The 18,539-nt window shown below is 41.4% G+C and overlaps 2 protein-coding genes across 2 annotated transcripts; one reads left to right on the top strand and one right to left on the bottom strand.

Annotated features, from left to right (window-relative positions):
* Positions 1 to 6,729: 6,729 nt before the first annotated feature.
* Positions 6,730 to 18,539, bottom strand: LOC145445768 (uncharacterized). The gene is made up of 4 exons (XM_080323903.1): positions 18,222 to 18,539; positions 17,800 to 17,947; positions 17,121 to 17,239; positions 6,730 to 7,463 (listed from the first exon to the last, which is right to left on the bottom strand). Exons 1-4 carry the CDS (start codon positions 18,474 to 18,476, stop codon positions 7,224 to 7,226), a joined length of 762 nt encoding a protein of 253 aa, XP_080180029.1. The 5' UTR covers positions 18,477 to 18,539; the 3' UTR covers positions 6,730 to 7,223.
* Positions 7,597 to 11,567, top strand: LOC145445766 (uncharacterized). The gene is made up of 2 exons (XM_080323901.1): positions 7,597 to 10,973; positions 11,306 to 11,567. Exons 1-2 carry the CDS (start codon positions 8,087 to 8,089, stop codon positions 11,422 to 11,424), a joined length of 3,006 nt encoding a protein of 1,001 aa, XP_080180027.1. The 5' UTR covers positions 7,597 to 8,086; the 3' UTR covers positions 11,425 to 11,567.

Genomic DNA, 18,539 nt, shown 5'->3' with positions numbered 1-18,539 from the left:
AACATTGCCCCTAACGAGAGTCAGCCTAAAATATTTGAGTTCTTTTCAACATGAATATTGTACCATGCAATTGTATATTGAAGTTCTGTATCTCCAAGAACCTCTTTGAATAACATATAGTAATAAGAATAATTATTATAATACGCAACGTATTGTTACAACTTCTGTATTGAATGCATGCATGCATAGTGTATACGCTGAAACAGTCCTGCAAGTTTAACAACATTCACAGCGCACGATCGAATATAACACTGGTGTACAAATTTCGAAAAAAATTTATGAATGATTTAGGCTAATTTAAGGTTGCTGAATCCGATTATGTGCTCGGAATTTCTCTATCACGTCAAACTTTTTCCGTATGTATTTTTCCCAATTTCGTCAATTAATCAAATTTCGGCTTTCGTTAGTGACATCACGGTTAGCATACAACAGTAACAGATCAAATATTGTTATTAAAATCATCTATCACAAAACCTGGGTTGTTGTAGTACAGAATGAGTGAGTTTTCGATGAACTTGAATCCAGTAATTCTCTATCTTCGTTCAATCAGAAGCTCTTCTCGACCCATAAAATTACACTAATCTGCAAATTTCAAAACAATTTTGCTCCAAAAATTTTAATGATTGATTTAGGCTAATATTAGGTGGCTGAATCCTATTCTGTGCCCAAAATGTCTCTATCACGTCAATTGTTTTCGATATGTATTTTTCTCATTTCAATAAATTAATCAAATTTCGGCTTTCGTTAGGGACATTATGGTGAGCGTACCACTGCAACAAATCAAATATTGTTATTGAAATTATCTATAATGATGAAACCTGAGTTGTTGTAGAACAGAATAACTGAGTTTTTGGTGAACTTGAATCCAGTGGTTCTCTATCTTCTTTCGATCAGAACCTCTATTCAACCAATAAATTTATACTCTGATGCAACTAATTTCAGTAGTTGTAGTAGTCATCATCTTTATATACCACTCTTCATTTAAAGATTGTGATTAGTAGATTTAGCTTCCTGCGTTATCTATCTTTATACATCTGTCCTGCAGACTCAGTCGGTCAGTTATTAGTGCGGAGCGGATCGACAAATTCTCTGGTCCGGCTCCGGCCGCATCAGGAAAAGTACTGATCCGGCTCCAATCCGGTTCTGGCCAAAAATGAAAAAGTCCGGCCCTACTCGGTACGGAGGTTCCGTGAATTGATAAATATGCCTCGTTTATGTTCACACTGTCTTGGTGGTTATTTACGTGTAGTTGGTTGGTAGAGTTATAAAAGTTATGCTTATCCATAAAGATGCTGGCCGGATCAAAAAAGTAGTGATCCGGCTCCGATCCGACTCCGGCCGTAACAGAAAAAGTGCTGATCCGGCTCCGATCCGATCCGGTCAAAATTGTAAAAATCCGACTCCGGTCCATGATCCGCACTATCAGTAATATCCAAATAGGCCTACGTGACTAGATTTGGAGATGTATGGATGGAGAAAGTATCAAAGGCATAATTCTATACTTCAATTAATTACTCTACTCAAGTCATTAAAATTAATACTCAATTCGGATTCAAGCCCTCGAATAATTGTGCCAAGCCATTACACAATTTTGTGGTAATGCTTTTTCACAAATACACCTGACCAGCGTATAATTTCACATTTCAATTCGTATGGTGCTATGGTGCTGCTATGGTGCCTCGTATACCCATGGTTAAGAACCCTTGATGTAGTACAAAGCCTCGTGCAGCGCGTATGCTTGTGGAAATGATATTTCTGTAAGTCGTTATCAAACCTTAGTATTGTCACAGATTGCAAAGTAAAGGAGATATGGTCGAAACCGATTTATGTTTATTGTGGTGGAGAATCCATATCATATTTTTCGCGGTAGCATAACAAATGCCTGTCTTGGCCGTCGTAGTCTCAAGTCATACGACTTGGTTCGAGTCAATATACACAACTTGACTTGAGTCGAGTCATTTTACGCATTTGAAAAAAGGACCAGAGTCAAGTCAAATCACCAAAAAATCGCCACTCAAGTCCGACTTGTAAAGCGATTATGTTATTATTGGTCTACACGCAAAAAGGAAAAAAATATTTGGCATACATTCGTATACTATTGCTTTACCCCAGGTATTTAAAGAGTAATACAGCAACAATTGCAACCACAAGAGTGAGCAAGGCAACCATTTCATATTTCATGCGCTGGAATATTGGAGATTCGTCAAGAAGATCCTGCGTAATCGATCCCCCCTGATTTTTATGCGGGAAAGGTTCGTTTGGAATCGGTTTCTGTAGAAACTTGCACAGAGGCTCCCAACCTTTTGACGCATGGAAAGTCAGAAATTGTTCCTTCGAGGCATTCTGAAAGTTGTTTGTCATAAGTGAAGTGCACATTGAAGTAGTAATAAAGTAAGTAAAAATGGTTGAAAACCACACTGATCTATACTATACAGTACCGATGGTAACAATGTGCAATGCATAGAATATAATGCGATTCATCAACTTGGCAACATCGCGTACCTGTCGGAATAGTCTGACGTTAGCGTTGTGATTTCTGTAGCACTTCTTCGCTGTCACGGGACTGATTCCTCTACCTGCCTGCCAGAACCGTTGAGGCGGTGCGGCCATGGTTGCGCGGACTGTAAATACGTTACTTTCGTCGAGTAGCATGATTTATTTGAGCGACAACTGCGGAATTGTGGAGTCGACCACGGTCGGACTCGAGCTAACAAGACACCTATTGGCGTAGCAACTGTGGAACGTAGCACTATGCTATCTTGTCACACACCTATTCGCGAGAGCTTGAATCCACGTGGTCGAAATAGAGCAGCGGTTCCTAACCCTTTTTTTCATCAATCCCTACTTCTGAATATTTTTGGGTCTTCATCCCACATAACGTGAAATCCCTCTAACCACCCCTTAAAATGTTCCCCAACGAAATTTGGTAAAACTGTTTCGTGAGGACTTCCTATTGATGCAAGTTAACACGACCCAAGACTAATATGCTGGCGAGTGGCGACCATAGTGGCAGTTGCTCAAAATTTCTCTGAACAAACGTGAATCCAAGGTCGAGTTATCTATGTTCGCATTTTCTGTTAGTCGACAAACGCCGTGAATACCACCAACAACAACAACTCGATGACGCCACAGTTCATCATTCTCCGCATACTAAACATTCGAAACTTACTGACGTGTCTCGTGAATTCCATGAATGCGTAGGCTGTTGGAGACAAAAAGCACAATAGAAACATCAAATTATTTCCGCCACCCTTCTCGATCGTTCTGGTCCAGCTAATCCCCCATTCCTCCTCCGTTTTATTGTCGTTAAAAATCAGCTGGAAATGAAATGCAAGGGAACTCAACATTAAGAATCTGAACCTCCACTCAGCTTAAACGACTGGACATTGAACAGCAGGTTACCTCAATCTTTGCAGGCCATTCAACGGAGAGGTCCTGTAGGCTTATTAGCAATTTGTGCGACAATAAGTATACCACGATATACAGCTCAGTGACCAGGTCACATATAGGTAGGGATCAGAAATCGAGGACAATTTACCAAGTTAAAAAGAGGCACAAAAATGGTAAATTATTATAGATTCTGCTGATCGACCGGTAGTTTGACTAAAAGGAAAAGGTCAACTTACGGCGTCGGTACCTCAAATCCGGCTTTCCGCGGTCAGCTTCCGTTGGGTTGACCTTTTTTAGTCAACCTTCGTGGAAGTTCTAGAGAAAGCCGATTTTCACGTGCACTTTGGGGCGAATTAACCTTTTTGAAAGTTTCGGTATAGTCGCCCATAACACTCAAAACGATTAGAGAGGAAAGATTGTGTGGGATCATTTGAACGTCCACTGAGTACATTTTGTTTTATTGAAAAAGAGGACATATATGGTCTCCGTACTTAGGCATAATTATAGGGGATGTGGTTCCGACGACATGGTGCAATGGAAAATACTTTGATAGTTCTCTATTACACTCCTATCGTTCCACTCTGTCAATTTTTTGATAATTGTTAGGGCTGGGCAAAATCGAGTACCTGAGTGATTCGATTCTAAATCACGTATTATGCTTCGAGTCGAGTCGAGTATTCGAGTATCAGTCATTATGACGTCACATCAGAATGAAATATGTCAAAGTTTAAATATGTACCTTTTCTGTCACTACAAAGAACATAATGCCTGTTATCGATCACATTAAAGATACTTTGGTATTTCTTCGACCATACCGATTTCGTTGGACTTGGTGACAATGTTGTGGGAGGATCATGAATTCGAAAATGTTTTTTCCAGTAACGTTCGTAGCTTTGTACTATATGCTTCGTATGCTGCGATAGGGCCAATCAATGTTTCAAGGCTTCCACAGTGGAAAATAGTATCGACACCATGATTCTCGTTGATAAAATAACTTTCAGTAGCGAGGAGTGTATAATTTCAGTACTCGAAAAAATCCTCTTCTGCTACTCGACTCAAATCATTTGAATAATTACGCGATTCAGATTCGAGTACTCGAATCATTATGCCCAGCCCTAATAATTGTATGCTGCCGGCGGAAGCTTTCCTCACACGCAATTTATAAATTGCTACTTGAATAGTATATTCATATTGAAATGAGCCCGAATATTTTCGGCTGACACTCGTCAGGGGTAATCGTCAGCAACTAGCAAAGAATTCAAAAGAACAGCGTATATCAACAATCGTAGCACAAAATATGACGTCACCAGCATGAAATGCCGAATACGAGAGCGTTCAATGTACTATCTTTAAGATGATACACGAACTCTTGTTGGTGACACAGCCTTGGCTGGTGTATTTTGATAAAAGTCGACTCCAAGGCACACAAATGAAAGTGTGAACGACCCTTTCCGAGTATGTGAAATCTGTCGTCTCGATAATTTTTCGCACAGGCGGGATTATTCAACAAGTATCTGCCAATTGCAGAATTTATGGCCTTTGATTGTTCCGCATCAATCTTGAGCGGATGAGTTTAAGGGTGAGCTTTACACCAAGCGTGATCTAATGAGCGCGGCATAGTTAGGAAAGTAACGCAATTCAACGCAGAAAAGTCAACAGAGCCTACCGAACGAACAACCAAAGATGTTTATATCCATCTACCTTGGATAGGCCCTATTTCCACCCGCTTTGAAAAGCAATTGATTTCAGCGATCAATAAGTGTTACGACTCAGTGAAGACCAACGTGATTTTCGCGACAACGCAAAACTGCTCCATGCAACACGTAAAGACGTGCTTCCCGCACTTCAACAAAGCAATGTAGTTTACGAATTTAGGTGTCACTGTGATTGTGGCTACGTGGGAAGAACGTCAAAGCGCTTGCAGGAACGCATAAATCAGCATGTCTCTAGATTCATTAGAACACGCTCGGTGAAAGCTCACCCTTAACTCATCCGCTCAAGATTGATGCGAAACAATCAAAGGCTTTAAATTCTGTAATTAGCAAACACTTGTTGGATAATCCCGCATGTGCGAAAAATTATCGAGACGACAGATTTCGCATACTCGGAAAGGGTCGTTCACACTTTCATTTGTGTGCCTTGGAGTCGACTTTTATCAAAATACACCAACCAAGGCTGCGTCAACAAAAAGAGTTCGTGTATCATCTAATAATAGTACATTGGACGCTCTCGTTTTCGACATTTCATGCTGGTGACGTCATATTTTGTGCTACGATTGTTGATATACGATGTTCTTCTGAATTCTCTTATAGTTGCTGACGATTACCCCTGACTAGTGTCAGCCGAAAATATTCGGCTTCATTTCAATATGAGTAATGATTGAGTATACTATTCAATTGTATATTGAACTTCTGTACCTCCGCAAGAAGCTGTTCTAATACCGTAAATAATTGAAGAGTTAGCCACCGTAAATACTATTTTATTCTAATCCAAATTTTTCTACTGCAATAACTTCGCTTCTACTGGTTGGAATTGAGCCAAATTTAACAATTTTATGGGGTTGACAGAATTTTTTTTTAATGATAGATTCAAAGCTTTCTACTGCAAGACAATCGCTTCTACTGGTTGGAATTGAGCCAAAGTTGGTGTGCAGCGTTGTTTTCACCAACCTAACAACTTTATCAAGTAGCCAGTGAAATCTGGAGAATTTTTTTTTAACAGCTCTAATGGACGCGTCTGATTGAATATGAAGATCAGTTATCACTGATAAGTTAGGCGATTTTTTTTACCTAAAAACGGAAGATTTTGACATTTTTTGTCCTATAAATAAAATGAAGTTTATGATCATGATATTTGTAATAGAAATTTGTAGTTATTTAATAAAATATCACTTCTTTTGTGGTTACTATATGCCCATCGCCCACGTTAGAGAGCACAGCGTTGTACTGGCGTATAAATATTTAAAACGTGGCTGGTCTACTGTGAGGCATATTTTGTCTCGATATTGCATTCTTGCGGCCCGCGACCTCTCCGAAATTTAAAAAGTGGTCCGACCTCGACCCTAATCTGAGTTTTGGTGGCACGCAAATACTATTATGAACTCAAAGAAATATGTGTACTGCAAAGGCTGGCACGTTTATTTGATCAAGTCACATTGTAGAAACGACTTTTCTACATTTCTCGATTCTTGGTATGGTAACGAAGACAACGACCTGAGATAAGAGCAAATCTACTATACGAAACCGCGCGAAGCGCGAAGAAATTCAATAAATATATTAAAAGATCGCTCTAGTGCCGTAGCTACCCAAAATTATACCCTTCATGGCCCGCGACGCATACTTTACGAAATGAAGTTTATTTCAATTATTCCTCGTCAGAAACAGTAACAAATATGTGCCATTTTCATCCGCACTCATCCGCACAAGTGCGTACAATCGCACAGGTTGAAAACACTGAACTAAAACTCTTTGGATTCTCCGTCTCCTGCTGAATTGAAAATACATTTCACTCACAATAAACCGGAATGGATATAATATTACATCGCATTTGTAAAAGTATACGTTTTATATATTATATATGCTATATGACATAGAAATTGCGATGTTTATGTGGAAACACATATTATCCATTAAATATTAGAATTTATGGAATAATGTACTACTAGCAAAAGCGATAGACAAATGAAATAGTCTTACATAAATATCGTCGACACAACAGATATCGGCGATACCAGTGAGCTAAGCTTATAACCATTAGAAGATACTGATCACATTATCATTTTATAGGAGTATTAGCAACGAAACCCGAAGGAAGTAGACATGAAAACCTGATCTTTAATACAACCACCTGAAGAGCAAAACGGCAACGAGAATGACAAGTATGGCCAACAATACACCCATTTCATATTTCATTTGATGAAAGATGGGGCTATCTTTCAAAAGATCATCCAAAACTGAGCCTCCCTTGTTCTTGTAAGGGAAATCTTCGTCCGGTACAGGTTTTCCCAAGAACTCGCACAACGGCCCCCATCCCTCTGATGGATGAAAAGTAAGGAATTGATCCTTTGACGCCGTCTGTGTCGAATAAAGAAGTTCGAATTGAATCAGTATCGCAACTATGAGATACCGTGTCCATATGACTAAGCGATGAGGTTGGCTTTCTTGCAACAACGATAGTCATGTATTCTAAGAAGAAAGTATTGTTTGTAAATGTCTGTCCCGATTCCGTTGTGCGCGAAAGCGTAAATAGGTCACTCTCGAAGCCACGAGCTGTGACGGCACAGTTAGTCTACGACGCACGTGTTCTCAGAGCCCGCATATGGAGGTCGGCGCGCTGGCGCGGCAGACGTAAGATAGACAATTGGCTCCATTTCGCTTCATTTATTCTTTCTATTTCTTATTGAACCGCAGTATCATTGAACCTGGTAAATCTACAAGTTTCTGACCACTAATTACTACTATTTGGCTGTTCTGTGCTAGTAAAGAAAGCTCCTTGGATCTGCGTGTGTGATCAGGATTGCAAGAGTACTCAGAGCGGTCATTAGTCAGTCAACTAGTGCGTGCAACGGGAACTGTAGCTGTAGCGTCGACTCCAATCAAGCATTATACCAGCGTGTCTTGCAACAAGTCGTTGCAGCGACCGCTACAGTCAGAAACTTTACCAGCCATAAAGTTGAAAGTCGGAAAAGTTGAAAATAATGGAAGCTGAAGCAACGTCGGAGATAGCTGACGGCTCAGCCGTACAAAGTCAAACTGTGGCAACGTCAGGGAGTGCTGACTGCCCAGTTCCACCAAGTCCAGAGAATGTTAAAGATGAACGTGGAAGTGTCAAGAAAGAAATTGTGGACCAGATCCCCGCGAAGAGCAAGTCAGTGGGTTCTGATGTTCCAACCAGTAGTGACGGCACTTTCCATGGATTCGATCAGAGATTGATTGAACTTGAACGTCAGTTCCGTGAAACAGAAAGAGATGTTAAAAGTCGCATCGAAGTGGTTGTGGATATTATAACGCAATCAGCGAATAAAGAAGAAGTAAGGGAAGCAATGAAAGGTGTTTCTTCCTACAGAGACGAATTGCGGAAAATTACCGGAGAAATTACTTCCAAGTACGCCGAAAATACGGAAACAAAGGACTTCACCAAAAGTCTGAGGTTGGTTGAAATGAAAATTGAGAAAGTTCAGCAAACCGTTATGGACTTCATGATGCTTCCATCCGAAAATGGATCCGTATGTAGCCGCGCGAGATCTGGAGCCGGCTCGAGATCGAGTCGCCATACACAACACAGTCGCACCAGCCTCGCCAGCAACAAAGAGCTACGTCATACGAGAATAAGGGAAGCAGCCGCTCTGGAAGCGAAACTGGAATTTTCAGAGCAAGAAGCTGAAATGAAGAAAAAGTTGTCGCAATTGGCTCTGAAGAGTCAAATTGCTGAAAAACGAGCCGAGATCAAGGCTTGTGAGCAAATTGAAAAGGAGGAGAACCCCTTTGGTCTGGATGAAGATACCCAGTGTGTTGGATCTAACTTCGCAGAAATACAGAATAGCGTTCCGGTTTTGGATTCGGGAGACAAGGTAAAAAACTTTGTTTTAAGTGACTCTCATGACCGTCCCGAAGTAAGGCCATCTACTGTCAAATTTACGGAACCTAAAACACCAACGTTAGTTATTGACAAATCTCCCCCAATGAACCATGTCTCGTGTGTCGAACCGCAAGTAATTGAACAAAAACTGTTTGTGCCGAGTCCTAAACCGCCCACCGATCATTCCATGCTTATACCAAGTGAACATCATTACAATGTAAGACCTAGGACGCGAATACCCGATATAAAAGTTTGGGTTTTTGATGGTGATGAAACCAACTATATAGAGTGGGAAAATTCGTTCAAGGCTTTGGTGGAAGATAGAGTCTGCTGTGTCAATGAGAAGATGAATTTGTTGAAACAGCATCTTGGTCCCAACCCGTTGAAAGTTGTTAAAAGTCATTTTTTGAATGGTACGGAGGAATCCTACCAAAAAGCAATCGGAGACTTGCGAGACAGGTATGGAAGCCCTGTTGTCATTGGCCAAACCTTCCTGAATAGACTGCGTGCTTGGCGCTACATAAAGGAATATGACAAACTTGGCCTGCGTGAATTCTCTGATTTTTTGGAGCAAGTAGTAGTCAACAAGCATTATGTATCAGAGTTGGGCATTCTTGATTACTCGTCAAGTCATATGTACATAGTGAAGAAGTTACCTCCGTCACTAGTCGAGAAGTGGCGTGTTAAAGTGTCGCAATACAAAGTGGAAACGAATGATAAAAATTGCTACCCGCCCTTTGAGTATTTCGTGTCATTTGTAAGAGATCAGTCAGAGCTTCAAAACATGCCGGAATTCAGAATGCTTAATGAAGACCGACATAGTAACGTCACTCATTCCGCTCAAAAGATTCCACGTGATAAGCCAAGTGTGTCATTCGGAACTAATGTGAAGCCAGATGAGTTCGACTGCATCTTTTGTAAAAAGAAAGGCCATCATATCCCGGATTGTGTTGATTTCGGGAAGTTGCCCTTCAATGAGCGGAAATCGTTTATGTACGACAAGTTTTTATGTTATGGGTGTGGAGAAAAGTGTAGTAGATCCCACAAGGGGCAAGACTGTACCAAGCGTGTGGTTTGCAAGACATGCGGCAAGTTTCATTTAACCAGCCTCCATTTGAGTTCTGCTTCTGGTGTTTCAAATTGCATTCAAGTCTGTGAGTCGGAAACCATGGAAATCGATAATACCATGCTGGTGCCGGTCTGGGTTAATCCCAAGTCGGATCCCACGAAGATTACCCTTTGTTACGCTGCATTGGACTCGTTAAGTAACCGTTCTTTTGTTACGGAAGAGATAAAGAGTGAGCTTCGTCTGAATAGTCAATCCACACATGTCGAATTGTCTACAATGAGCGGAAAGGATGCATGGCCTATTGAGAAAGTTTGGAACCTCGAAGTTACATCTTATGACAAGAAGAAGAGTGTCAACGTAGCACAAGCGTATGTCAGAGATGAGATACCCGCGAACAGAACACAGATTCCTAAAGCGTCCGCATGCAAAGAGTGGGCTCACCTCCAGAAGGTAGCAGATGAGTTGCCTCCTTATCTACCGAATGCAAAAGTCGGCATCTTGCTGGGAAGTGATGTGGTCGCAGCCCTAATCCCTCGTGAGGTGGTAGCTGGGGGAGATAACGAGCCGTTTGCTATGAAGACAGACTTGGGATGGGGTGTTGTGGGTAAAATCTGTAAAGGCGTTGATCCTAACAATGCTATATGTCATAGGATCATCGTGCAAGAAATGAACAATGACGCTAACATCGTATTAGCGTCTCGAGCAAAAGAGATAATCAACCCGAACGCCGTGAAGAACATGTTCGAATTGGAGTTCGCCGAGCATAAAGGAAAGTTATCGTCGCTCTCCGTAGAAGATCGAAGATTCCTGCAGATGATTTCAGACGGGATAAAGCAGCGTCCAGACAAGCACTACGAAATGCCTCTCCCGCTTCGAGACGAGACTGTCGATATTCCCAACAACAAATCGTTCGTTTTGAAAAGGACTGCCCAACTTGGTAAGCGTTTGGCCAAGCATGATGATTTTCGTAATGACTATGCCACATTTATGAGTGATATTTTGAGCATGTATGCCGAGAAAGTCCCTGATAATGAGCTTGATCTGAATAATGGTAAAGTGAACTACTTGATCCACATGGGTGTTTACCACCCTCGTAAGCCAAACCAAATTCGTGTCGTGTTTGATGGCTCTGCCAAGTATTTAGGCATGAGTTTGAATGATTACTTGCTAACTGGCCCAGATCTGTTGAACAAAATGTTAGGTGTGCTTTGTCGCATGAGAAAGTTTGATTACGCCATGAGTGCGGATTTGAAAAGTATGTTCTTTCAGTTTTTTGTCAGTCCCAAGCACCGCGATCTGCTGCGCTTCTTTTGGTGGGAAGATGGCGACATTGTAAATGGCAAGTTGATAGAGTATCGTCTAAAAGTTCATTTGTTCGGGGCTTGTAGCAGTCCCTCCGTTTGCAACTTTGGCCTGAAACGTGCGGCAGATGACGGTGAAGTAGAATTTGGCACGCCTGCGGCAGATTTCATCCGTGATAACTTTTACATGGATGATGGCATAATATCTCTAGATGATGAATCTGAGATGATCGCGCTAGCTAAAAGTAGCAGCGCGTTGTGTGAAAATTTTGGCATGAAGCTTTGCAAATTTGTCTCAAATAGCCGTAAAGTGATTGAAAGTATTGAACCGTCCGATAGAGCTAAGGACATAAAAGAAGTTGATTTGAAAAAGGACACATTGCCCAATGTAAGAACGCTTGGTATCGTTTGGTGTATTGAAAATGATTCGTTGCAGTTTCGCATGCAACTCAAAGATTGCCCGTGTACCAGGCGTGGCATTTTGTCGACAGTGGCTTCAATATATGACCCGTTAGGCCTCGCCGCTGTTATATTGATTGAGCCCAAAGCAATTTTGCAATCACTGTGTAAAGCTAATGCATCCTGGGACGACCCTGTTCCCCAAGAGTTGTGGATGCGCTGGGAGAAATGGCGTTCGGATATCCATTTAATTGAGTCGGTCCACATAAGACGTTGTTATAAGCCCCTTGAATTTGGCAAAGTAGAGCATGTTGAGCTGCATCATTTTTCTGATGCTAGTAATATCGCATATGGCCAGTGTTCCTATGTGCGTTTGGTAAATGATAAAGGGGATGTGTCCTGTTCCCTTGTGATGGGGAAAGCTCGTGTAGCCCCATTGAATAAGCAAGTTTCTATTCCTAGATTGGAATTGAGCGCTGCTGTTGTGTCGTCGCGGATGAGTCGGTTTCTTCGCGACGAGTTGAAGTATGAGAATGTTGTTGAATATTTCTGGGTTGATTCCATGGTAGTTTTAGGCTACATCAAAAATGAGGCAAAGCGGTTTCACGCGTATGTCGCAAATCGAGTCCAGACAATCCATGACCATACCAATGTGGATTCATGGTACTACGTGCCTTCTGCACAAAACCCGAGTGATGATGCCAGTAGAGGTATCCCTGTGAGTGATTTTAATGCAAAATGTCGTTGGTTGTGTGGCCCTAGTTTCCTGCATGTCGTGGGTCCCTTTGCGGCCCCTGAGTCCACCTTTGAACCGTGCGAGTCAGAAAAAACAGTAATTGCTAATGAAATGAGAAAAGCAACTGCCTTTGTGAGTAACGTAGTACAGAATCCAACGCACCCTACGTTTGGCGTCATTGATCCAGATAGCCTTGGGCATTTCTCGTGTTGGGATAAGTGTAAGAGATCTGTGGCGAAAGCTATGCGTTTTGTTGCTATATTAAAAAAATCGGATACAGGTGATCTGTCTGTAAGTTTACTTCAAGATGTTGAATGTCTGCTGGTGCGCTCAGCTCAGCACGAATGTTTCGCAAAGGAAATTGAGACTTTGCACAGTGGGAAACCACTGCAGAAAAATAGCGCTTTGTTCCGCTTGAATCCATTTCTCGATTCTTGTGGTATGCTACGACTAGAAGGTCGCATTGAAAATTCTGATGAACCCTATGATGTGAAGCACCCAGTTTTGATACCCAAGAAGTCTTGCATTACTGATATGCTGGTGCGTCATTTCCATGAACGTAGTAACCACTCCGGTCGCTACATGACTTTGAATCTTATCCGTCAGCACGGGTATTGGTTGATAAATGGATCGTCTCGAGTGACGCATGTAATTGGTTGTTGTGTTACTTGTCGCAAGTTGCGACGGCCCCTTGAGAGCCAGAAAATGGCGCCTTTGCCTGTAGATAGGTTTGATACTGAAGCGCCCTTTACCTACGTTGCGTGCGATGTCTTTGGTATATACTACGTGAAAGAGAAGCGATCTACTCTGAAGCGTTATTGTGTTTTGTTTACTTGTTTGTCGTCCCGTGCTATCCATTTGGAATCGTTGAATGCTATGACCACTGATTCCTTCATCAATGCCCTCCGCAGAATGTTGGCCCGTAGAGGTCCTATGAAGCAACTGAGATGTGACTGTGGCACAAATTTTGTCGGCGCTAGTAATGAGCTGAAAAAAGCTGCTTTGAAATTGAACCAAACTAAAGTGAAAAACTTCTTGTTGAATGAGCATTGCGATTTTATTGAATTCAACTTTGCCGTTCCCCATGCTAGTCACATGTCAGGAGCAGTCGAAAGACAAATCCGAACCGTGAAGGCTGCTCTTAATCCTTTGTTGCTGAAATTTGGTCATATCTTGTGTGATGAGTCTTACCGTACCTTTCTTACCGAAGTTGAGAATATTGTAAATTCAAGACCGTTGTGTGTGCAAAATTTGAATGACCCATCAGCGCCAATCCCATTGTCCCCTCAGCATATTCTCACATTGAAGTCTAAGGTTTTATTGCCTCCACCAGGAGTATTTCAAAAATGTGATATATATTTGGTCAAGAGATGGCGCAGGGTTCAGTACCTTGCCAATGAGTTTTGGAGTAAATGGAAACGTGAGTATTTGAGCTCACTGCAAAATCGAAGTAAATGGAATGATGTCAAACGGGACTTCAAACCCGGCGATATTGTTTTAATTTCCGACCCTAATCAGCCCCGGAATTCTTGGAAACTTGGCCGAGTTGAGGTTGTCACGCCAAGTGGTGATGGGCACATTCGGAAAGCAACTGTGTTAGTTGCGACAACGGAGCTTGATGCAAAGGGTAGACGCACTGCTTCTTCCACTTATGTTGACCGCCCCATTCACAAGTTGGTGCTTTTGATATCAGTCGATTCTTGATTGTCTGTTTTTCGCTGTGTGATATGAGTGAATCTCGTTATTTTTTTGTCGTTGTTATTGTTATTTGTTTCGTACATACTTGAGACCATTTGGATCTCTCGTACTCTATGTGTTATCAGTGTAGTCCGATTTCCCGAAGTGGAGCCACATTGTTTACACGTTTGCAAAAATGGTTGTAAAGACATTTTATGTTGCACAAAAATGTCCTTAAAAGGGGGAGTGTAAATGTCTGTCCCGATTCCGTTGTGCGCGAAAGCGTAAATAGGTCACTCTCGAAGCCACGAGCTGTGACGGCACAGTTAGTCTACGACGCACGTGTTCTCAGAGCCCGCATATGGAGGTCGGCGCGCTGGCGCGGCAGACGTAAGATAGACAATTGGCTCCATTTCGCTTCATTTATTCTTTCTATTTCTTATTGAACCGCAGTATCATTGAACCTGGTAAATCTACAAGTTTCTGACCACTAATTACTACTATTTGGCTGTTCTGTGCTAGTAAAGAAAGCTCCTTGGATCTGCGTGTGTGATCAGGATTGCAAGAGTACTCAGAGCGGTCATTAGTCAGTCAACTAGTGCGTGCAACGGGAACTGTAGCTGTAGCGTCGACTCCAATCAAGCATTATACCAGCGTGTCTTGCAACAAGTCGTTGCAGCGACCGCTACATTGTTCATTCTCAAAGTCATTAGTACCAGAGTTGAACGTTACATTCCTAGGGCATTGGTGCTGGAATTGCAAGAACGCTAGCAAACGTTATCTCCTGATACCGAGTGATCTTCAGGAACTTGGCGGCAGGGCATGGTATAGAATGGGAATTTTCCATACTCCATACCCGCCCCAATCGTTCCACACCAAACTTGACAATTTTTCATATCCTAGCAACATTATTCCATACCATATTTGATACTTTTCCCATACTTTCGCAACTTGCCCAACATCTCAAGTGATATCCTATTTTTGATATGAGGAAATGTTGGGGCGTTTTTATTCTAATTATTTTGGATGAAATTATCCATTTAAACAGCCCTGAACCCTGATGCACAAATGATATCCCCAGCTTCTTTGTATATGTATTTGCATATGTCGCCAGTAATGTATGTTGCCTGATCATCGAAGACGGAACGTATAATATATAGCCTACACACAGGATTATCTGGAAATCACAACAGAATCTCATGACATGTGAATCTAGTGTGGTAACACACTGCTAGCAGTAACATCATCTACAAAATGACATAAACCAATATATTGTGAAATTAAAATATTGTTTCCCAACATTGTTTTCTTTATTCTCCACAACCTGAAATCTATATTTTCACCCTTTAAAATTGCCCCCTCCAATAAAATTTGGTAAGACTTTTTGTTTTGTAAAGACTTGCTATTGGTGAAAGTTAAGACCCTCAGAATTGAACAGCACGCAATGAAATGAGCAGTGAACTGGTAACCGTAAACGCAATGTTGCGCCTCCGTCAAATGTATGTGTAAGCCGACAGAAAAATAGGGAGGGTTTCAAATATTTCCAAATGTAGCGAGGTAGCATCAATTTACATGTGTAAATGCCAAATAATGCATGAGCCAGATGCACTTCCTGCTGTTAACGAACTTATGCGTATGGTAGATAGGCTATAAACCGCCATAAGCTACACTTTCGTACACTACTATAACTCGAAAAAAAAAAGTCATTTCATATGTAACGAGTCCAGCTTGCTATCAATTAGCGAGTCTGCGATTTCCCTTGAATACATATTCATATTGGCTACATATAAACTATATGCGGGAGATAGCGTGCCGCTGTCCAGTCGATTAATAACTAATTGGAGGCACTGATAATACGAATTGCTGAATTGCAAATGAGCTAAAAGACCTAAATATTAGAGACACGATCGGCATTTCATACAGATGTTTATTAAACGAGGTTATTAATGTAAATATTTTTTACAAGTGAGTCTATTCCCACCAAAAACCCCTAAATTCCTCACCAGTTAGAAACCCCTGCAATAATATATCTTAGACTATAAATTTACATCACTACAGTCATTTCGGTGCAGCGGATCAAATGTCCATTTTCCCCGCCAATCTGCGGGACACACATTAGATTCATTAGCCAACATCAGGGTGTCTATTCTATTATCAGAAATAACCAGATTTCATTAAGTTATGCGTGTTGGAGGTCGGCATATCGTAACGTCGCTCCAAGACAAGCCACATATTTTTGAATTAGAATGATGGTTATGTCAAATAGATATTGCGAGATGATCATCCTACCAAAGTGCAGAAAATTATTTCCAAGTTCAGTAAATCGATAAAAATATTCACGTAACTTCTACATTTTCAGAGTCCACGATTTTAAAACTCCCTTGGTAGTTCACGGAGTACAAGTTACAATAAGCAAAATCATTCGTTTTTATGATATTTAGATTGGAATATTCATTATTAATATTATTTTCCTTCATATGCGCGTTGCGCAACTTTGTTGTCTTCAAATAGACCGGGGTGGGTGATTCATGAATCGCAATTTGAGATATGAACATAGACAGTGAGCGATTGTACGAGGTATGCAGTCAATTTTACAAATCGAAAGTATCATTGTCATGATTCTGGCAAAACTATCAAAGTATGGAAGTATGGAAGTATGGAAATAACATTCCATACCATATTTGGGAAATTTCCATACCATACTTGCACTTTCCCATATTCCATGCCGAAATTCCGTTCCATACCATACTATACCATACTTTCATACCATATCACGCCCTGCTTGGCGGCGAGTTTTCCGCTGTGCTTCGCATCGCAACGATTTAACAGTCTCAGTAGGAATAAGATTAGTACTTAAGAATAGAATCTGATCAATCAATTAGAGGGCGTGCGGAGGATAACCGCCATGCGAATTGTTACTTTATGCGCAACATGACACCTTCTCGCGCAGCAATGACTTGGGCCTACCCACCTCACGGAATTCTCGGATTTTTGCATTGTGGGTTCTGTAGCGCATTTTCGCTACCGTCGGACTGATGCCTCGGAAAGAGGTGCAAAATCGCTGCGGCGGAGCTCCGAGAGTTACGCGACCTGAAAAGACAGAAATTAAACGACATGATGGGATAACCGTAGCTGACAATGTGACGGTACAACCGCCACTTTATAGAAGGACACGAACGCGAACATATGGCTTGACATTGGTAACTTTTAATAACGTCATATCCACCGGAAATGCTAACAGCACATACACAAGTCAAAGCCAACGAGGGCGCGAGGCATAATTTCAAAATGGTCCATTCAAATCTAGTATCTACGTCTCTAAATTTAGTATTATGGTGGGCCTATATTTGTGATCGACAAGCAGAGTGCGGATTGAACTAGCTCAATCGGCTCAGCTGGATCGATAATATAGCTCTGTGTAATTGGTCGCGATGATATGAGATTGCGCAGGCGCAGATCTGTGCAGTAGAGCTTACAGTCATATGTCACTGCGGACCTAAAATGCTCGATGGCCTAACTTTACCAAATAAAATCCTGGAGGGTTTTCCTAACTTCGTTAGTAACACCGAATCTGACTTATGGTAATTTTCTGAGGTTACGTCATCACGCATGCGAGAATACTGAAAATACAGCTATAATGAGCAACTTACCGACGTGATGCGTGTATTGAAAGATAGAGAAAGCAGTCGGAGACAGGAATGCCATCGCCGTCATTAACTTGTTATTGTTGATATTTTCCGCAGTTCTGTCCCAACTAGCCCACCACTCGTCTTCCGTTTTCCGTTCATTGAAGATAAGCTGTCAATTAACCACTGAGCTTATAAATTGGGTTGCAATGATCTGAGTTCTACAGAATAAAAGCCCACGAAATATTCAATAAGGAATATCCTGTAACCGTGGGACAGTGATTCTGATTCCAAAAGAAGACATGCATTGCATCCATGTCGACAAGAGTTATTGCGGGAAAATAATACGTCAATTTCTAGGTACATAAACTTCAATTATAATTGTAGCAAATATCAGACTTTCATTTGCTATTCTAAATGATGTATCGTATGATATAAATAGTTACCTTCGTGTCGGGGAACGCCTCCAGTATCTCTTTCCAAAACACACAGGCCGGCATATCCATCGACGTATCCACATCTTTATACATTTCATAAAAATCCTCTTTCGTTCCACCTTCCCTCGTTAGAATTTTTATCCATTGCTTCCGAAGGTAATAGAAATTATGCTCGTAATCGTATACTTTATATCCCAATTTTTTCAGTGCAGCATGCAACGATTTTGTGCCGGTCTTGGGAAATCCGATTACGAGAACCTTCATTTCGACGGCTAGCGTTAGTCGACGCGCTAAAATATTTTCCGAATGCTTCGCTCGCAGTTATTC

The sequence above is a fragment of the Botryllus schlosseri genome, chromosome 9, assembly GCF_051294905.1.
Source record: "Botryllus schlosseri isolate E-star chromosome 9, Bs_hap1, whole genome shotgun sequence".
NCBI classification, from domain to species: Eukaryota; Metazoa; Chordata; class Ascidiacea; order Stolidobranchia; family Styelidae; genus Botryllus; species Botryllus schlosseri.
This window is presented reverse-complemented; position numbering and strand designations above follow the sequence as displayed.

What these genes read in the sequence shown, in the direction of transcription:
- LOC145445766 (XM_080323901.1), top strand. Translation starts at nt 8,087, where the DNA reads ATGGAAGCTGAAGCAACGTCGGAGATAGCTGACGGCTCAGCCGTACAA. An exon ending in GAAAAGGACTGCCCAACTTG is followed by an intron (nt 10,974 to 11,305) that starts GTAAGCGTTTGG and finishes ATGTTCTTTCAG; the next exon opens with TTTTTTGTCAGTCCCAAGCA.
- LOC145445768 (XM_080323903.1), bottom strand. Translation starts at nt 18,476, where the DNA reads ATGAAGGTTCTCGTAATCGGATTTCCCAAGACCGGCACAAAATCGTTG. An exon ending in AGGCGTTCCCCGACACGAAG is followed by an intron (nt 17,948 to 18,221) that starts GTAACTATTTAT and finishes GTTAATTGACAG; the next exon opens with CTTATCTTCAATGAACGGAA. An exon ending in TCAATACACGCATCACGTCG is followed by an intron (nt 17,240 to 17,799) that starts GTAAGTTGCTCA and finishes CTGTCTTTTCAG; the next exon opens with GTCGCGTAACTCTCGGAGCT.